Genomic DNA, 21,690 nt, shown 5'->3' on the forward strand with positions numbered 1-21,690 from the left:
AGACGGATGCGCGTGCAGGATGGGTTCAATAAATCATAGAGCAGTGGCGAAAAAACCTTTTTGTTCACCATTCGTGAATTAATCAAGAAAAAGGCGACTCACCGTCACGTGTCGCACTGTCGGTGATCGCAGACATCGGGAACGGGGTCGATCCTTTCGTCGATCGCGTGTCGTCCATCGCTAGTTACAGCTGTGACGAATATAACTCAATGTATCGGATTTTACGAGTGCCCACCTAGAAAAAGAAGGATCACGAGATGATGGAATAGCTACGGGGTGGAGAGAAAAAGAGAAACAGAGAGAGAGACAGAGAAGAGCAAGAAAGCCGATGAAGCGCACTCAGATTTTATTACGTTATTTTGTTAATGTAACGAGAGAGAGAGAGAGAGAGAAAGAGAAAGAAAGAAGTGGTCCACGTGTGCCTCTCGAATGTCCGCTCACGAAAAATATTATGTCCCTCGGTCAGGAAACGGGCCATGAAATCCTTTTATGCTTTCTGCGCCCTACAATGCCATCATCAACCCACAGAATTTCACCTATGCACCTTTTTCGCTGATTGATATTGGCATTGAGTCACTTTAAACGTTAAACGACACGTAATACAAAGCACTGTGACACATAGGTAAGGCATCTATCGACATTATTTTAATAATGCACAATTACGGAATTATTAGTATAAAAAAATTATTAAAAAAATTATAATTTTCATGATAAAATATATACGATAATTGTATTCACGATAAATATATGAAAAAGAAATTGATCGAGAAAAAAATTGAAGAAATTTCGAGTTATATGCAATCGACAGTTCTATCCAATTTTAAATTCAATTAAACTTTGTAATTAAAAGAGAATGTATATATTTCGTGACACAGTCTAGGTTTAATTATCGACATTATAGTATTTTTTTTTTAATCAGGACAGAATAATTCATTATATAATTGAATTCTCTACATGAACGTGACTTTGTCTCGAAACATTTCAATGTTCTATCAGATTGTATAGTCTCTTTTTCTTTTTTTTAACGATAGAAGCGGCGTACAAGCAGGGTTAATAAAGAAACTGCGGTACACGGCGCCGACAATAAGATACTGATAAGCGAAAAATATGTTACGGCATGGTACAAATACTAAACGCTATCGGCGAAAAAAGCCGTAAGCAGTTACCGCACGTACGCAATTCTTGCCGCGACGACGTTTCTTTCGGAGTTTCATTGCAGATATCGCGTCTGACATACACGACTAAAGTACCGTATTTTTTTGGCATTAACAACAAAAAAATGATATCATACTCCAATAAATATAATAATGTTACAGGTTTACATTAACATCCGCGATACTTCGTATTCGACATTGAACTGTCAAGTGGTCTTGCTTGTATGTTTTTCGACAAGATCGTGAAAAGCGTTATATAAATACGCCCGGAGAGATATTTTAATAATAATAATTTTCGTCAATCTATACATTAATAAATTAATTTTCGCGTGCGCGGAGAATTTGACAACATATAAGAATTTCAGGATATTTCTATCTTAAATTTTTAAAAAATAAATATAATCAAGTCACATTCCCGGCATTCTCAGAAATATTTCGAGAAAAATTCAGGAAAATATTTCTTGAAAAAATATCTTTAGATTTATAGTACAGAATTTATCGCGCGAATAATAGGTGCTTTCTTTCTTTCTCTCTGATATGTGCATTAACAACACAACATGTATAAAAGATAACTTAATAGTGTGAATAAATAAATTGTACTAGGGAAACTAACATTCCTGAGAGTATACGTGTCATATCGATTCTCTGCAGCGGAACATGTACATATAACAGCGACGGTAGCCTCAGTGAATTCCTTGCATGAGTCACGGGAAGTACCAGTACGTCTCCTACTCCACTTAGGGCCGGCGGATAATAATCACGCGATCGTATAAAGTCGCGAAGGTGCTTTTTGATCGCATGTTTCTCAACGAAGAAGTCTATATACTTCTGCATAGAACCTGCGCGTGTGATATATTATCGAATAAATGTTCTTTTTCTCGACCGAAAAAACGCATTATTGTTAAAGCCCTACTAAACAAATCTGCATGAATAAGTGCAGATACATCTAATGTATTTTTATCACGCGCGAATTTGACATTTTTTACAAGATCGCAAACATGTGATTACTCATTCCGTATAATTTCATTTTACATAATCCGCGTGAAGCTGCGTTAATGACAAATTAAAGAATCTATCTTAGATACTTGGAACGAAATAAATTCGACATAAGGGTTGATCGCAAAAAAACTCAAACGACATCGTGCTATTAAATTTATATGAATCGTCAGTCGATGCGATTCGCCGCGCTCGTCGAAACGTGACGGCGAGATCCGTCACGAACTACCATTACCCTCTATACCAATCTATCGTATAGAGAGATATACTAACAAAATGTCAAATTAGAGAAGCGTTTACGTCGCGTCGACTAATGGTTTTCCGACGAGCACGAAATAAAGCGTCGTACGAGATAATTCGACAGCCGTAAAAGCACGTGGCCGCATCGTTAAGAAAACACGTCATGTATACCTGCGACGAGAAGGGGTTTACATGTTTACCCCGTGCATTTACATATTGCGGTAAAGCTCGATTGTGCAATGACATCGTGTACACGGGAAAAGACGATACATCATAATTCCGAACTAAAGATCGAATCAATCACTCATCCGTGTATACATATATATGCATATAAAGCAGCGCACGTGGTTACACACACTTTGCCGGATGCAGAGGAATAGAAAGGAATATAAAGGATATTGATTAGAGAAACATATTGAAAACAAAATATTAATTTTGAAAAACGTCAAATTATAATATCATTGTTATTACACAATAAAGCTTTTTAGTATACGCATGTATATGTATATTGTATTTAATCGGCAACTATACTGCCATAAATTTTCTGCAAAATGGGATGTAAACGGGTGGAATGTGTTCCCTTGAAAATATGAGTAAACCGATAGAGTACAACGAGGCATACCCTAATCGGCTCCCCTTTCAATTTTTCAATCCCCGTTTTACGTTTCGCGACGCGTTTTCCACTCCAAAGCGCACGATAAAAGATCCACAAAGCGAGTTTGAAATTGCTTTGCCGGAAGTTTCGATAGTGAATCATACGCGCGAAAAATGTATTTTTTTCTTTCTCTCTCTCTCCCACTCTTTATACTTATACTCAAAATATATTGCATATAAAACATAATAAATATACCATGTATATATTAAATTTATAACTGTGTATCATATACATACATACAGACATGGGTGTCCACAGAGGGGGACAAGAGAGGGAGTTTGTCCTCCCTTGGAATTATTTAAAAAATTAAAGTATTTGCTTTTCTTATGAATAAATACTAGAATTTATTTTTGCATATTTAATATCAAAAAAATAAAAATTAAATTAAATTAAAAAAAAAGAAACAAAACATTTTAATTATGCTCCCCCTTCCTTCACAAAAATCTTGTGGACCCATACATGTATGTACATATATATGTACGTGTGCGTAGTTTTATTTTCCACAAAATTATATAATTATATAATTATATAATTTATTTTTTCCTTTTTACGACAAATTTTCCTTGTTCAACATAAAGATTTAAATTAAAAGGAATAAAGGAAAGGTGAAAAAATGTAAAATTCTGTATATCACAGTAAGAAATGTGGTCACACCTTTGATTAATAGCCCAATTTCAAAATAACTCCGCATGATGTATCAGGATTAAATGTAAACAAGTTGTTGAGTGGAGCGTGTTTCTGCGATGCTGCTTTGATTATTTCCTGAGCCATGATACCGCCGACGATAGAACAAACTGGACTGAGTTGCGCGTACAAGTCACCCCTGTAATTATAAAAATACAGCATGTTAGAATAATAAATACAAACTTTTCACAAGATTGATATATGTAATATAGCAAATGCTATATTATATACATACTCTACTAAATGATCTATTTTGTTTTCCAGTTCATATTTTTTAATAATTGCAGAAGCTTCATTTTTTAGATTTTCACAACCTCTTTCACTAGGCAATGGATCTTCACCATATTTTTCGCGATAATTTAATAGTACTAAAAAAAGAGGGCCAATTATTACTTAAAATATTTAGATGTAAACTTTCTCGCGCTTTATAATATCACAACTTACTTAACATCATATAATAAATCTCTTCCTCTCTAACTAAAGATGATTTTGGAGCATTTAAGATAAATTCAAAGGGTACAAATGTATCAGTACGCTTTTCGTTAACTATTATAGTTTCAATTTTTTCTTTTCCCACAGGTTCACCACCTTCTGGTATCTTAACTTTCTTTTGTTTTGGTACATCTCTGAAAAATTTTTCATGATTTGTTTAGATTAAGAGATTGAATTCTTAATACATCTCAAGTTTATATATAAACACATACTCTCCATATTCGTGTTCTTGTAAATCTACAAACACATATCCAAGTGCTCCCCATACATCGCCAGCAAAAAATTTGACTTTTTGATTTCTACAAGCTCGATTGATTCTCTTTAGCTGCGTAATGGTACAATGCATAGCACATACCACATTAAACTGTCCAAAATATTCATCAGGTTTATCATCAACTTTCCCTGAGTCCGCAATAACATTGACCATAGAATTTAAATTTTGTGCTCTTGGTAACGAAGCTTCAGCTCTCTAAAAGTACACAATTATTTAAATATATAATTATTGGTGTACAGCAGAATGTGGTATATGTTGCTGTTTGATATTTACATTCTTCCCAACATCTTCCTTTGGTACAAAGAATTGTGAACATCTATCCAATTCCGTCACATTTCTATGATCTAAAAATGTAACAGAATTGACTCCAGCTAGAATAATGTTTTTAGCGATCTCTGCTCCAAAACCATCCAGTCCTATCAAAAGAATTTTCGCAGCTCGCAATCTTGAAAAGAAAAAAAAACAAATTAAAAAACATTCAATAAAATAATTTTGATCAAAATTCTAAGACAAGCTCTCATATCTTACTTATTCGTTAGAAAACATATAATCGACAATCGAGAACGTATTTCGTTCATTTTAAAGATTTTTTACAGTCGTTTATCGAATATTATATTCGTACTTCACAGTATCGCAAAAAGCCGGTATCAAGTATCAGACCATGGAAGAGCTTACCGTTTCTGTGAATCTAATCCCCAGAGACGCAATTGCCTATCATACAACTCGGCTTCGTGATCCGTTAATTCCTCCGCCAGTTTATTCTCATCTACCATCGTGCAAATTTCTATTTCTATTCGCTACAAAATTCTCTTACCGCCAAAAACGTGTCGCAAGCCTTTTTTTATAAACTAATATGGCGTCGAAACTCACACGTACTTCACCCACACAATCAGATTTAGTTCACGACGCTGTCGTAATTCAGAAGCGCAACTATGCCATAGAACAAGTGACGCTAGATTGGAAACACAGTGACAGCTGACAGCTGACTGCGGCTGCGCTATTGAGCAACTGAACTGTGATTGGTGGACAATTTTCTAGATCAATCAATCACGACTCTTCTCTAAAAGTGTACTAGATAACCATATAGTTTCCGAACTCAATCATTCATTGTCACAGGAGGAGGCGTATCTTGACATTTGTGTATTTTACTGACAGTACATCAGTACATACGTCATATGTAAATGGGAGTATATGAATGACTTTTCAGTTATTGTCAATATTTGCGATCTACATTTGGAAGATATATATAGAGTGTATTCCCAAATTTTGATGAATATAATGAAATGGGAAAAATAAATATCGCATCCATCTGTGTTTATATCAAATTTCTTATCTTCTAATAATAGTATAATGAATTTCTTATGCAGAGAGGTTATATGTCTTAACTGCAAATTGACAGCTTGAGCAATTGAAACAAATACTTATATTGACACGATCGGATGATACATATGAAATAATGAATGTGAGTAATATACAATAGGATTCGTTAGTCTCGACCAAAAGTTTATTTATTATATCTTCGGTATTGTGACATTTACCACAGCACCCCTGATCAAAATATTTTTCAAGAAAATTTATCTGATTTATTTGAGAATTTATATTTGGTTATTTCAAGAAAAAAAAATATATATATATAAATTGAGAAGCATTGAGATAAAAACTAGATCATACATCACTGTTGTTATTATTTGCAAAATAATTTATTTTGTTGATTTTTTATAATCTATCAATAAATGTTATTGTAATATACATTTATTTAATTTAAATAATAATTGCTTTATGGTATACATTCAAATTTGTAATTAATGTCCGATTAAAATTTATGATTAATGGCCATTATCATTGAGAAATAAATATAGTCAAAACATAATCAAACTTACTATGTATATACTAAGAATTATCTTTGCCCTTTTAATCTAAATGTTGTGAAAGCTGACCCTGATAGCATAAGTGTTCTCATTTTAAATCTCATAATGTCTGCCTACATGCTGATAAAAGTTAATTACATGGAATCCATTACTCTAATCTGCTATTAACAATTTCACATAATTATTTTACAGTACTATTTAGAAAAGATATCATTTCATAAATATGTCATAAAAATCATATGAAAAATAATTATATATCATTACAGACAATGAATAAAGCTGAAGAGGAACACATCGAAAAGACATTTATCTACAAATTTTCAACATGCACTACGAATCAAGAATATACATTGGAAGTTCCGATAAAAATACCATACCATGGTTCCATAGAAGAATTAATGCATCGTATAATGACATCATTCAAGTTACCATGTTATGTAGAATCAGACTTATTGGAAGCCCTGCAACGTAGTATCAAAGAGCTTACACTACAATTTTATGATGATAAGTCTGAAAAACTTATTAAAGCAGTCAAAACAGGCACTTTGGATTTAGAAGATATAATTAAAAATTGGGAAAAAATATACAAACAGAAGACAGTAGAATACTCTGATCCCATTGGAACTACAGATGAAGAATTATTTGCTGCAGCATATCATAGATTAGTGCATTCTCCATCTTTGGAACCAATTTTGCAAGCAGAGCACAAATTTGGACGGGATGTAACCGAAGTAATTCAACTGAGGGATACTGACTATGAACATCTTACACATAAGTTAGTAAAAGTTAGTAAAAGTTTCTTCCCATGTTTCTCAGTTTTTTTTTAATGTACACATCCTTAAAAAATGTAAAACATAATGGAAAACATTATTTGTGGCTTAGAATTTTAATAAGAAATAATCTAAAAAAAATAATTTCTTATAAAAAATCTTTTGTAAATTCCAGACAAACCAACGAAATGCGTGTTGCTGTCGAAGCTCTCGAAGTAGGATCCACCGAAAAATCAATAAACGATATGGCAGGTCGTCACTTCGAGGAGCAGAGTTTACTACAAGGTTATTGGGGATCTAGAGTCGATGCTTTGAGATTAGATCAACGACGACAATATCGAAATTGGATCATGAGGATGCTCGAGGAACAACAAACCAGTATGATACCCACACCAGTGTACGTTTTCTTTTCGTATTTTGATTTTAATCAATATAGCAATAAAACTTTAAAAATTATATTAAAATAAAAATGTATACATAACATATATATATATATATATATATATATATATATATATATATTATTTTTTAACAGTGGTTCGCCTATAATACCATTGCCACCGTTACGTCCGGCTTTAGACAAATTCGTTCACAGTGAAGAGAAACACACGACCGACTATCCTCTATTGGAAGAAAGCTTTACGATACATTTAGGATCACAAATGAAACAAATGCATAACATACGTATATTGACCGGAGACGTGCTGGACTTTTGTCGTACGAAAAATAGCGAATCCGGGTATCTTGAAATTTTATTCTCGATATAGAATATACTACCAATGCCTTCCAATGCATTCTTTCTCTCTTTATTTTTTCTCAGACAATTATAATAGAAAACTTATTAAATTTAGGATGGATCCAACGCCGCAAAGATTACAAACAGCTTTAGGACTGTACTCAAACGATCTGTGTGGATTAGTTCTTCTAAGTGATAATCATTTAGGCAGTTACTCCGGAATAACGAAAGGTACTTATTAGGATGTAGCAAATCGTATATTAGCGATTCTAAAAAGTTTTTATGGTGTTAGTAAAACATTTCTACTATGTTAAAATACTATGTTGTTGCAGAATTATGCTCAATATGTCAATTAACAACGGAATTTCATTTTCCGCCGATCGATGAACAGTTGGAAAAGATTCGAGAAGATGTGAAAGATGCCGTTGCTTGGAGACAGGCGCATTACAGAGAAGGAAGTGATCCTCATGTAAGTGATAGTGTTAACAATTTGATTTGAAATTAAAAATTATCACATGTATACAATTATATACATAATTATGTATTGTTTACAGACGAAAAAATCCACAACGAGCAAGAGTTTACAAACAGGCGATGTTTTTATCACAAGACATTCCAATCTGGCACAAGTTCACGTAGTGTTTCACATGGTGGTGAATGATTCTTTAAGATCTGGTAAATGATTGTATTCGCAGTCATAAATTGTTCATATACTCCGATTATATATTAAATACGCGATCTTAATTTTAAGGCGATATCAATTCAAGACATCCTGCTATTCTGGGATTGAGAAATATCTTGAAGACGGCGTGTTGCAACGATGTGACAACACTGACAATACCTGTGCTACTCGTCCACGAAATGTCAGAAGTAATTTATCACGCAAATAATTTAAATAATTATTAAATAATTAGACGAAAATATATAATTGATCTACATCGATGTGATATCGATAGGATATGACGGTCGCCTGGTGCACAAAGCGAGCCGAGTTAGTCTTCAAGTGCGTGAAAGGTTTCATGATCGAAATGGCGTCTTGGGGTGGAGCCGAGCTGAAGAATCTTCAATTTCTCGTACCGAAAGTAAATACGCGATAAGAGTAATCTGTCGAGATTTAAAAAAAAAGATGTAGATATGCTAATATCGTTGTTATTTCTCGTTTACAGGGAATGTCGGAGGAGGTATTCGGAACATTAGCCACAATGTTGCCCAGCATATTTCGAGTGTCAAATCCGCTGGTTTTCAAGGCTACCAGTACCCCGCAAACTCCGAAAAAATAAATGACTCTGTTATCATTGTACATATACTCGCGCGGAAAACACTGTAATATTTATAACTATACGTGACGTCTATATGCAGTCACAATTATCCGCTGCAGGCGTGAGAAAGATACGATTCTGTGAATAAATGTCTCACTTAATGAGCTGTTTATAATGCTTTCACACATTTAATTTCACAACGAGTCAGTTCAATATTCGCAAATTTTTCCATAAAATATTTCAAAATTCATGTTCGATCTATCATACAAAAGTAATGTATATTTTATTATTCTTTGGTTTTTTGTTAATGTAATTAATAAAATTTTAACATCGAATTTTTTGTATTTTATTTCTTCATCTGATATTAATTTCACAAAAAACTATGTACCTGCAAAATTCGTCCAACGTAAAAATTCAATATGTTTAAAAAAATATATGCATCTAAAAAGAGAGATACCACATAATTTGTTAAATAATATCAGTAAATAAATTAAATAAATTTCAATAAATATTAAATAAAGATGAGCAAAACGAACATGAGCTGCATTATCACCGTTAGACGCACGACACAGAGAGCGAGGTTTATCTCTTAGCCGTATTTTTATTTTTTGGCTGAGCAGATATGTTAACGATATATTTCGGACCAGAGTCTCATCGCGAAAGATACAACGTTAACTCGTCTCTTCGCGCGTTCTAACGAATCATAAATGTCGCAAACTCGAAGATACCGTTCCAACGTTGTTTAATTGAAAAATTATGTGCGATTAATTGTGACGGAGAGAGACAATTCGCCGGCCAGCTGTCGCAAATCGGTGGACGTTTACGTGCGCGGCATCGCCTCGTAATCGCCAATTTATCAGAAAGCGGTACGTTAGCCTCGTTGATTTTGAACTTCTGACCGAGAACGGATTAAATTTAACGCGTTTCGAATGAAAAAAATATTTGCCTTCGACGCGACCTTCGTAACTAATAGTATCGCGCACTCGCGAGTTTTATCATTTGCAATAGATAAAATATACAAGCAGATAAACATTTTAGTTTTAAACATTTCTGTTAATTAAATTATACGATAACACGCAGGAAATTTATTAGAAATTTATATTCGAATTTAGAAAGCAGAAACAGTGATTGCATCGTTATATCACGTAATATCGCGAAATCATTTTTTCTTGATTAATCAGATTACGTCGATCCATTGGAGGAGGATCGGCGTAATCTGATTCTACAAAAAAAAAATAAGAATGGCAAATCGTGATTTCCCGAATCACAAAAAGAACACGGATAACAGATGTGCAATTATATTGCCGATCAAAGCGTGGAATTTACATTAAAATGTACAATTGTCACTCCTTTATCCCCCTCTTAATACGACACCGCAATCTTCGGCAGAGTGTCGCGGATGAATTCGTTGCCATTTCATCGAATCGCGGTGTGAGAAGCATAGTTCAGCTAGGTGGTCCCGGTCGGATGCATCAAGAAATCGGATCGCTCCAAAAAAAAAGCATCGACTAATCAAATACCACCTGGAATGATGAGGCTCATATTTTTGGCCATCGTCGTTTCGTTCGTCTCGGCGAAAACGGTGGGTTTTTTCGCGATAATTTTCTTTTTTTTTTTTCTAATCGAATCATCCGTCGTCGTCGTCGTCGTCGACGGCGATAATAATTTATTACGATTTTTCGGTGACATATTCCCATTTGTGTCGCGAATCTCAACTTCCGCTCGTGTTTATCGCTTTCATAAATTTCGCTTCTTTTTCTTGCGGAAATAATTGCCGTTCGCGAATATGCTTCCATAAACTCGTACTTTATATTTATATTTTGCGCGTGTTAGATGTTCTCTTTTTCTATTTCTAATGTAAAAAGATACGTGACGTGAATTTAACGGCAATTTTAATATTGTTGAATCTCGTTTGCTCGTCGGAGAACATTTTGTGAATGTGTAAAAATTTCTTAAAAGATTGTGTATTTGCGTTACAGGTTGATCTATCATTCCGTAAATTAAAGAGAGAAGATTTTTTTATGAATCTGCAAATGCAAATTAAGGATTTGCATGAAGTGACAGATCTCAATTTGAGAGGAAACGAGATTGACAGTTTTCTGGACTGCTCCACTAATCTAGAGAGTCTTGAAGCGTTGGATTTGTCCCAGAATCATCTTCAACGATTCTTTTTTCTGTGCAAAGAGGAATATAATCTGCGAGTATTAAATGTGAGCCACAATAAATTAGAATACATCGATGACAATGCTCTCAACGATCGGATACCAAAGCTGAAGATATTAGATCTTTCCTTCAACAAACTCACTGTCGTCAATGAAACCATGCTGCAATATCTAACGGTAATGATAAATTTATTAGAGAGAATTTTATTTTTACGGATACCTTTCCACAAATTAAATAAATTAATAACAATTTTCTACCGCGTTTAAAGTTCATGAAAACAACTGATTAATTTTTTTTTAGATTCTCGAATATCTATCACTATCTCATAATCCTATAGAAGATGGAATACATGAAAGCGCATTTTGGACTTTGAGGGCATTGAAGCATCTCGAATTGAAGAATATATCCGCGCCGTATTTCTCGTCCGACTTCTTCAAAACCTTGACGAATCTGTCTACCCTCGACCTATCCTGGAATCCAATCGGCGCGATACCTCTTTTACCGATAAGCTTGCAAGAGCTGGATTTATCCGGCACGCAAGTGATAACTCTCGAAAATGTATATCTACCGCAGTTACTAGAACTGAGACTGAATTATATGCCGAATTTAACGTCATTGGTTCTGAATGAGCTCGAAAAGCTCCCTAGTCTGCAGATATTATCATTGATCGGTTGCAAACGATTAACTCAGCTCAGCCTTCGACCGCAGTTCGTTGTCGTGCTACCTCGATTGCAGCGGCTTTCGATAAAAGAGTGCGGCTTTGAATCTCTGAATATCGAGCTACGTGCATTGGTGCAACAAACACCGGTCATCGAGCTGGAGAATAATCCCTGGAGATGCGATTGCAAATTAGAATGGATCGTTCTGTTGAATTTGACCAGAAATATCAGTCAAGATATCAGGTGAGAGCTAGAAGACGATAATACTTTCAGTTGATACAGTATCGATTAAAAGTAAAGTAGCATGTGCAAAATTTTATTGCATAATCATCTTATTTCGCTTTTATCTGGATTATTTAAAACATTTTTTTAATAATTATTACGCACGAGTAATCTCTATCTTGAATAATATTGTGAAATAAAATATGATAACAGTGTTTTACCATTACAACAAGCTTCATCTCTTCACCTTTAGATGTCTCGAGAATTCCATGAATTAAAATATTTTTCATTAAATTAAAAATATTTTGCTGAAATAATGAAGCTTGGTTAAAGTTCTACATTCATATATGAATATTATAATCGTCATTGTAATCTAACTTTATTTTATAGTATATAAAATAATTAAAAATAATGAAAATAAATTAAATATATTTTACAAATTTTAGATGCTATGCACCAGATCAACACCATGGCAAACTACTCGCCGAAATACCGAACTACGAGTTGCAATGTGAATACGATTCGTCAATTCTTTATCCGATCTTGTGGACATCCCTCTCGCTATTAATTATTTCCCTAATCACCGCTATGGTATTAGTCCTCCTCAAACGACCGATAAGTCAATGGAGCTTTAAGGGAATAAGAAACGGGGATACTGTCGCGTACAAGAACGTCATCGAATCGAACAATGATCTGGTCCGAATATTGGCGGTGTCCGAGGGTCACGAATGCAACGAAGAATGAAGCCAAATTAAGATAAGGAAAGAGAAAGAACACACAAAAGTATATACGGACAATCATTAGAGTTAATCATAAACATTTCATCGAATTTTTTTCGAAACATTTTATCGCAATATTTACTTTGAATAATATGATGTAACATTTTGTTAACGACCACGCAACGCTAAATACGAAGCAATCTCTAAAAATTATTTCTCTGCAAGATATTAAAATTTTCATGCGCATGGTAATATAAGATTAATTTTAAAATTATGTCGTTAGGTAACAAATTCTTGCGCAATCAAATATATATTGTTGTAAACATGAAGAAAAGTCACTCATGCCACGCTCTGTAAATTCGAAAGACGCAAGTGCCGCGGATTCGAGTATTCTCGAAGGGCGTTTCCAGTGTCCGATAATAATGCGAAACTCTTCTACGGTCGAATAAAACGTCTGCGTTTTTTTTCTGCCGGTAAGAATCGGCGTGTTTTAAAAACCCCTTTACCTTTGTTGCGGCGCGTCCGTTACCGTGGCACAAAAGAAAAGTAGATACAAAGAACGCAATGGCTCATTTGCCCTGAATGACGGCAAGATCCTCTTCCGCGTAATGACGCGGCAACGCGTAGCTGAACGCACGAATTATCGTGCGTGGCATCTTGAGAACGCACGTAACTAATTGAAATTCTACGAGATTCCGCTGGAACGAATTCAGTCTGCGATTGAACCTCTTCCGAATGACGAGCGAAAGGAGCTCTCTATGCTTTAGAATAAAAAAGATATATATTATATATATATGAGTTTTATTTTGAGCTATTGTTTACTTTAGAACGGAGAGAATAAAAGATACTTTTCTCAAGTATCGTTCTTTCTTTTGCTTCGAAGAAGAAATTATCAGTTGACCGAAATGATTATATTAATGATCGAGATTTTCTATAAAGTCTTTCGTTTTCTAAAAAATCGGTTTCCTACGAAAAATTAATAATCGAACGAGTTTGTTCGGAGAAACTGTTTATCTTATTGTTAGAACAGAATAAAGATATTTCTCAAATATCGCTCCTTTACTTTGAAGAATAAATTATTGATGATCGAGATTTTCTATAAAACTGGTTTATTGCGAAATGTAAATTAATGATCGAACGAATGGTTTTCTATAAAACCTTTTTTATTTCCCAGAAAACCGGCTTGCTGCGGAATGAAATAAAAAGAAGATTACCCTTTGTAAGCTACGTTAAAGCTGCGACTCGCATATTATACTTCGCATTGGAAAGCTGTCTCGAAAATAGTTTGTATAATTTTTTTTTAATTTACACTTTTACATTGATTTTTCAACATAGCCATTTACATCTCAATAAAGATCTCCAATCAGATCTCGGTACGCGCGATACTTGGATCGTTGATGAAACGTTAAGGTGCAGGGTGTTGCGAGCTCCATTCTAGAAAGGGGCGCAATATATTGGCGTGTTATACGATGAGCCAGCAAATGGTGCTATGAAGATCGTCAGTTTACGTGACGTGCACCGTGATCGCGTGCGATGTAGCGATCAGCCATTGTATCGAGGTATGATCTTCCTATGGGAGGCCTATATTGGGTTACGCCCGAGCAGAGAAAGAGAGGCCCCCATGGGCAAGGATGCCCGGGGAGTCACAACATGCAGAAGAGAGGAACGCAAAAAATCATTGAGGAAGATGCGCCGAGCCGCACCGCGTCGAGAACGGAAGCCCGCGATTACAATAACTCCCTGCGTGTAAGAGAGGGTACGCCCGACATAAATGCACATGCGGTCGTTCTCTTTAACTCTACACGCCTTTTTTCCATATTCCGGGAATAACACGGCAGGGTGCGGTAAATTCCGTCATCTCTTCTTAATCACCCCCTTAATTATAGATATTTTCATTTATATTTTTTTCAAAGATTTCACGAAGTGTTTGGCGAAAGCTCAACTTCCTATATATATATATATCCTATAATAGTTGTATATTATAATAATTGTATCCAAATTGCTATCTGAATTTTTTAAATATTTTATCAAATTATTTATATTCATTCTTAGTTCAATTTATCAGAAAAATGATAATCGACTCGAATATTCGCTGCTCGACGTATCGCATATCTCTTACATGAAATATCAATTTGAATCAATAAGAACTCCGCACGTTTTCCATCCGGAGTGCGGATAAAGCGATTGAACGTTGCGGAATATTTTTTTTCGCCATGCCGGAGAGCGAGTACAGGGGTTGAAGGGGAGGTTTTTGGCAACAAGAGGAAACGAGAGAGAGAAAGAGGAGAAGGAGGTAAACCCCATAGAGAGGTTCTACCCTCCTCGCGCGGTGGTGTCGAGTATCCGTAATTCGAGATTCCGTGCGAGCCAATTTGGCGAGAGCCGGTGGAAAAATAATACACCACCTATACCAGCACGAGATATCGCGAGAGCGTGCGGAGGTGAATTTTAACGGTCAAATGGCGAAACACGTGGGCGGACCGCATATCGTGAAATATCGTGTTTCGAGCCATGAAGAAAAGATCCTGTACCTATATAAGACGTCCCGTTCTAGAGTTTTGTTGGAAAAACAGTGTGGGCGATATTGCCCGTACCCGATGACGGTCGAGATACTTGTCCCCAGTATTTAGCCAAACAAGACGATATATATCGACACCTTGGGACAAGCAATAATCCTTGTGGAACTCGGAGAAGGATAAGCATCTCGAGTGGATCATCTATAGTTTGCCATAAATTAACGCGATCATTTTTTTAGGCGGAAATATAGACAAAAATGAGTATAGAATGATATTGATTCGATTTTTAACCGCAATTAATTAAAGACGCTCCATTATATCCAAATGGATAGGATTGTTACCTTTTTGCTTTTTACACGCGTGTTGTTCTTTTGAGCAACAGAAAAATTTCCCGTGGCACGCACTTCGTTAATCAAGCGCACAGCTGACTTAGCGCTCGACGAAACATATTTTTATAACAGCCCTCTACATTACGATTCGTTAAGCCAGCGTCTGTATTAACTAAGCTAATCCCTTAATTACGTTCCTCTTATTTCTCCTCGCTTCCTCTCTCTCTCTCCCGCCCTTCCGGCGGCGACTCTCACGCTTCCTGCATCATCCTTCACTTGGTAATTAAAGAATTTGATGAAATCCCGCGGACGTATATACGCGGAAAAACACGCGGCGAATAATGCATCCGCAAACAGGTAACTTTCGCACGCGTTATATAGCATGATATACAATATTGTTGCTTTCAAGTCGCCGCATAATACGTCACACGCTCAAATATCACACCGATTCAATTAACGTAATCAACGAATAATTATCAGTCATAGAGAGGGAGAGAGAGAGAGTGAGCTCTATTTCGCACATTTAATAATAACAGATATTATGATGTGGCAAACACACGCGAGATAATTTTGATAACATTATATTTTAATGAGAATATTACTTCATTCATAAAACGCATCGCTCGCGCAGCAACATTATCGCGAACTAATTGCAAGAAGCCTCTTCGGCGACTTTAACAGACAGGTGACACCCAGGGTCTTGCAATATTATATGTACACTAACGAGCTGCGCATATTTGTCCTTGTTGCAAATGTTAAACCATATTGCACTTAGAGACGTGCATCCAAACGCGCGTTTTGCATCGACCGAAAACAGCCGCATGCCGCGGAGCGATTTTCGCCAGCGGGGTTTTATCTGATTAAACCGACGTAGAAACATGGGGTTATACGTGTAAGCTTTCCGAGCCCGTCTATGGGGAGAGAGGCCGAACAAATGAATAATGAAAATAAAACCCTGGTGATGCTATCGGTAAGCACCACGGGATTACGTACGCATCAGCGCGCTTGCGATGAACTTATATTATGGAACCCTCTGCGTGTATACGTACGTGTTACACTGCTTACACTGACACGCGTGTTAACGCGAGCGCGCGCGCGCGCACGCGTGCGTGAATCGTGAATGAGTGCGTGCGCGCGAGACCGCAAAAGGAAAGCGAGCGGCTTTTTCGCGCGTAAGAGTTTGGCAAGTCTCTCGCACCGGGATAAGCATTTAAATGGGAAATGAGAACCGACTCTGAAATGTGCTTTACACGCGTATAATAAAGCGAGCTGTCACCGCGAGAAGAGATGTTTATAATAGTATTTTGCGCAAATGTAAATTTCGCTAAGTGCAACCTTCTTTCGCACACTCTGTACGCAGCAGAGAGACTATCTCTGATTTGACGAATCAGTCTGCATAAATATCTATATGATCCGATGTTAGCGATAATATTACTGTTTTTAAATCGTTATTTCGTCAGATTAACGATACAAAGGAAGATGTAGCAAACAATAAGAAAAATATGACAATGATCCTAGCGCCTTATACATATACTATATACTACTCTCGGGGTGTTCATTCACGATTGTATACGCGATTGTCGTGTAGGTACTTTTGTATAGGCGTCTTTGGGTAAAAGAGAAGCTGTGCGCCTGTAGGGTGTAAGTGTCACCAGCCGCAATAGTTGCCAAATGTGTCGTCCGTTCGTCGGAACACGCCGATTATGGCGAGGTGTGAATTTACGGGCACGACCAATAGCTGATCTTGAGCACAAAGAAGAGACCCCACCGCCAAGCCGCTTACGATCAATAGCTCGATCTTTCGATCTCGTCGCGTCCGGCCGTGAGAGTGTCCATTCGGAGCACAATGGTGAACGGGAGAAAAATATGCTTTTTAAATACTCACCGGCTACTCGTCGATCTAGAATTCACCGGGGCCTCGGACGAGTTTCCGTGAGTTTGGAAAAGGCACGTTCCACATGCGCAAGACGATGTCGCGTTCCATCCATCGTATATTGCCAAATATATATTCTGTTCGTCTCTTATATCTTGAGAATCTGGTGAGTACCTAAAACAGAAAATATCTCTTTTGAGGGAAAAGAAATGTTTTGCAATTTTTTTCTAAACAATAAAAGCCAATGAAAACTGAAAAATTGATGATTATTTTAACAATATCTTTAAACCAAGAATAACACAACAAAAGAATATAAGTGGTACATTTCTTTCAAATGACGAGAGAATACCGAGACAATAATCCTAAAATTGCTAAACAATAAAAGCCGATAAAAATTGAAAAAATTGATGATTATTATTTTAACAAGAGTGTGGATTATAACAATAATGTCGATGAAATTAGAAGAATCTTTGGAATATATTTTGACTGATCAGTTACAAAAGACTTGTTCCTTGATCTTCAAACCAAAAATAACACAACACAAGAATATAAGTAGGCACATTTCTTTCAAATGACCGAGGAAACCGAGATGAATCGTCAGTAATCCTAAAATCTCAAGAATAGTCACGTTCATTTTTATTTCTCATTGATCTTTACGGAGATCACCTGAACATTCATAATATTATTTTTAGATAGAAACGAATCACTTTTAACAAATATTAATTGTTCAGATGATTCTCAGCATGAAATAAGAGACACAAAGACTTTGAAGTCGGTGCAACAAAACCTGTCCTATAATACAAAGACTCTGTCGAGATGAATTGAAAAATGACAAAGATTAAATAGTTTTTAGAATCAAATTCATATATCCAATAATAAAAAGAATAAAATGTAATAATTTGGTAATATTGCATTTTTTAAATATTTACTAGTTATTCTTTCTCACAAATAAAAAGGAATATCGATAAAAATTGCAAAACATACAGTTATGTATTCAAAATTATTCGTTACAATTTATTTATTCATTCATCTATATATAAACAATCGTTTAAAAAATTTGACAATAAATATCTGTCCATTTCATTAAAAAATTATTCCTTATTCACAAAAAAATGTATGGTATTATATGGTCGTTATATATAATTCATAAATTTGCTCAACTTCAATTAACAGATTGTAAAAACTTTATTAAAAATTTAAGCACATATGTGAACAATATAAAAAAAATAAATTCCATATATTATGCATTACACACACACACACACATGCAACCCATATATGCAGAGTGTGCCCGGAGAAGATCAATTCGCAATTCGGAATCGAAAAGGCAAAAACATGTATATGCGAATCTTCCTAAGATCGGTCTTTCCCGTTTTCGAGAGTGAAAAAAAAGCATTCTGCAGTGCTCAAAGTGACAACGAGGCGTTTTAAAAGGCCACCCATTCGCCGGGCTAAGATGTAACATAACAAACAGTCCGAGGAAACGTATTTGCCCGGAGCAATATCGAGTTCCCGGGCACTTCCTGCGCTTCTTCATCGTTTTCTTCTTCATGGCGCCGTTGCAGTCGGCGACTTGACATCCTACAGATTGACGAGCGCCACCCCCGAAGACAGCAGGAATAGAACGGTCACGAGTGCATTTAGTCGCGAGTGTGACTTTTTTTGCGCCATCCTGCAGATAGCATACGAAAATATACACGCGACAATAGACTTCATTCATGGCACAAACGTAGAGACATTTACAAATCACGCACGTATATATATCACAATCATACAATTTACATACATAGACATCAAATTAATCGCAACTATATAAATTAATAACTCATTAATGTGCATGATTCGTATAATTCATATTAATTCACTGTGTAGGTTTGTACGAATTTAAAGTTATATGTAACAATTTTTCTCTTTCGCCGATCCATTACGACTTCTCTCCCCTCTATTCGGATTTATCCGAAAGGGATTTGCGTGGTAATAAAAATTCATATTATATTCCACTAAAAATGCCGATACATCTCACGCCCATTTGATCCGTGATTACGTGTCTTATGCACGAGCAGATATGTGCCTGCTGCAAATTTCCCGCGGGGCTGCACAAAATCGCCAACGATTCGCCCGAATTATCGTCGCATCAGGGTGCATTCTTCTCGCGTATTTTGGACGAAATTCAACATTACAAATGTCGCGGCTGCGGCGTTTTGATCGCGCGCGCGCGCGAACATGCGAAAATTACGGCGGAGGCGTCAGTTCTGTTAAAAGCACGATATAAATTCGGAATAGCGCGCGTACCCCCGGAAACGCGCGAGGCTGGTGTACGAGAGAGCGACGTTCGTGCGCGTTTATGATTGCGATAATGCCAAACACAATATCCCGGGAAATTTTATCGGCCGACCGAACGACGGCACGCGTGGGAAACCGTGCGAAAAATAATAATGAGATGTCGGCAGAGAGAACAAGGGAGGACTGGAGGGCGAACGGTAGGACGGAAGGAGAGTGACGGGAAGCTGAAAGAGGGAGAGTAAAACGACAAGCAACAGAGATCGAGAGTGTACACAGTAGACAGAAACGACGGAGAGGAAACGGAGAGAAAAAAAAAAGTGTACGCGTCAAAATGAGATACACAGGCGGATCAACGCGGCAGAAGGAGAGAAACGGAGAGGTAAAACGAGGTGTACGAGTATATACGAGAAAGCGAAAGAAAAAGTCAAAGAGAGAGGGAGAGAAGAATGGAAAATTTGCGAAACGTTTAATCGACGTGTAGAGCAGTCTCTCCGGAGGAATATCTACCTGAAAAAGAGGCATTGGAAAAGCCTGTCGACGCGAATCTCTTCTATTTTGAATATAAAGTGGGCGATGAGATTTTTCTCGTCGCGGGAAAAAAGTGCGTAGCAGATGAACGTACGGACAGGCCTTCGCGCGGCGGATAAATTTTTTAACAAATTCGTTTTATGGGAACTATATTTTCTCTGTCAGCACGTTTAACGTTCTGACGAGCACGCGCGATGAAAGATTTTTCCATAGCGGATCGACGCGCAATCGAATTTTTTAAGGGCGCAAAGGTCGACGGTGTAATTTCTATGGCGCTCTTTTATCTCCGTGAATCGAAAGAAATTAATCTCATTAAAAAGCTCATCGCGTAAAAAGCGGCTCCGACGAAATTAGTCGCTTGATTTCGCGCATTCATGCACTATATGTGAACAATTCACTTTACTATAACGTAGCTCGATAAATGTCAGATATACAGATACATGATATTACTGATTTCGCAAGATGAATTACAGCTCAATACCCGCAGGAAATATAATCGCACAGTCGGCAACATTTTAACTACTGTCTCAATATTCACGAGGCGCCTATATAAAGTGCTCCGAAATCAGCAGCGGCCGCAATGAGGCACGATATTATCTCGAAGAAGGGAAGGAGACGCGGCCGACTAAGGATAGCGGAATTAGTGGGACCCTTGTTAACGACCTCATTAACCCATGGTTACGTCCGTAGGAGGAGGGTCGGTCGGGTTAGCGAAGCCCCGAGTCTGGCCCAGAAAAGTAAAACAAACAAATGGCCATGGCGCCATCGCGCAGATGAGTCCCGTCATCTATCGGGGGCTCACCGATCTCTCGAGTCAGCTTTTTCTTCATTCCACCCTCCCCTGCAATCTTTCCTTCCTCCTTCTTTCGAACCTTAAATTTCATCCTTCTCGGAGCTACCGGAGTGGATCCTCTGTAAACACACACCCCGAAGTGGGACGAATCCCCGCCGGCGCCGCTGGCTACGGCGGCAGATCTGCGGCTTTCCGAAAATTGACTTCTCGACTGGCGAACTTCGGCTGCCGGATCTACGGCGACTTCCCGAACGTTCCGTTGGCAGATCGCTGCCAACGATAAGGAGAAGCAACTTGCGCGCGGAGGACCGTCGGGAAAATAATGGGACGGCTGCTCGCATTGTGGGCTCTACGTGTCTCTCGACGAGGTATACATGTGTGCGTGTTAAGCTTTCAAATTTTCATTCATTTCTTAACTCCAACTAGGCAAGTGATTCAGTGACTTTTAACATTGTATACTTTTACGATAGAAATTTT

The 21,690-nt window shown here is 36.9% G+C and overlaps 4 protein-coding genes across 8 annotated transcripts in view; 2 read left to right on the top strand and 2 right to left on the bottom strand.

Moving 5' to 3' along the window:
- Nucleotides 1-2,819: 2,819 nt before the first annotated feature.
- Aos1 (SUMO1 activating enzyme subunit 1) lies at nucleotides 2,820-5,409 on the bottom strand. The gene is made up of 6 exons (XM_029321397.2): nucleotides 5,171-5,409; nucleotides 4,769-4,940; nucleotides 4,434-4,690; nucleotides 4,174-4,355; nucleotides 3,965-4,097; nucleotides 2,820-3,868 (listed from the first exon to the last, which is right to left on the bottom strand). Exons 1-6 carry the CDS (start codon nucleotides 5,266-5,268, stop codon nucleotides 3,706-3,708), a joined length of 1,005 nt encoding a protein of 334 aa, XP_029177230.1. The 5' UTR covers nucleotides 5,269-5,409; the 3' UTR covers nucleotides 2,820-3,705.
- A 233-nt stretch (nucleotides 5,410-5,642) lies between these two features.
- On the top strand, nucleotides 5,643-9,463 carry LOC114945255 (FERRY endosomal RAB5 effector complex subunit 3). 2 transcript variants are annotated; one of them, XM_029321379.2, is made up of 10 exons: nucleotides 5,643-5,957; nucleotides 6,630-7,138; nucleotides 7,309-7,530; nucleotides 7,669-7,872; nucleotides 7,985-8,100; nucleotides 8,202-8,338; nucleotides 8,424-8,544; nucleotides 8,621-8,739; nucleotides 8,826-8,951; nucleotides 9,036-9,463. In XM_029321379.2, exons 1-10 carry the CDS (start codon nucleotides 5,952-5,954, stop codon nucleotides 9,147-9,149), a joined length of 1,674 nt encoding a protein of 557 aa, XP_029177212.2. In that variant the 5' UTR covers nucleotides 5,643-5,951; the 3' UTR covers nucleotides 9,150-9,463. The 2 variants fall into 2 exon arrangements, with proteins under 2 accessions (XP_029177212.2, XP_085338072.1); XM_085481946.1 differs by lacking the exon at nucleotides 9,036-9,463 and having other exon boundaries at nucleotides 8,621-8,732; nucleotides 8,826-8,893.
- Nucleotides 9,464-9,761: 298 nt separating this feature from the next.
- Nucleotides 9,762-13,682, top strand: LOC114945256 (uncharacterized). 3 transcript variants are annotated; one of them, XM_029321381.2, is made up of 5 exons: nucleotides 9,762-9,994; nucleotides 10,518-10,710; nucleotides 11,108-11,467; nucleotides 11,592-12,193; nucleotides 12,619-13,682. In XM_029321381.2, the coding sequence occupies exons 2-5, from the start codon at nucleotides 10,657-10,659 to the stop codon at nucleotides 12,914-12,916; spliced, it is 1,314 nt and encodes a 437-aa protein (XP_029177214.2). In that variant the 5' UTR covers nucleotides 9,762-9,994; nucleotides 10,518-10,656; the 3' UTR covers nucleotides 12,917-13,682. The 3 variants fall into 3 exon arrangements, with proteins under 3 accessions (XP_029177214.2, XP_029177215.1, XP_029177213.2); XM_029321382.2 differs by lacking the exon at nucleotides 10,518-10,710; XM_029321380.2 differs by lacking the exon at nucleotides 9,762-9,994 and having other exon boundaries at nucleotides 10,043-10,710.
- Nucleotides 13,683-17,626: 3,944 nt separating this feature from the next.
- Nucleotides 17,627-21,690, bottom strand: part of LOC114945338 (uncharacterized) — a 103,581-nt gene continuing 99,517 nt past the window's right edge. For both annotated transcript variants that reach the window (XM_029321505.2, XM_085481947.1), the window contains one exon: nucleotides 17,627-17,783. In XM_029321505.2, the coding sequence (XP_029177338.2) occupies nucleotides 17,637-17,783 (147 nt within the window). In that variant the 3' untranslated portion in view covers nucleotides 17,627-17,636. The remainder of the gene's footprint in view (nucleotides 17,784-21,690) is intronic.

The sequence above is a fragment of the Nylanderia fulva genome, unplaced genomic scaffold, assembly GCF_048542155.1.
Source record: "Nylanderia fulva isolate GAGA-0341 unplaced genomic scaffold, ASM4854215v1 Scaffold2, whole genome shotgun sequence".
NCBI lineage: Eukaryota > Metazoa > Arthropoda > Insecta > Hymenoptera > Formicidae > Nylanderia > Nylanderia fulva.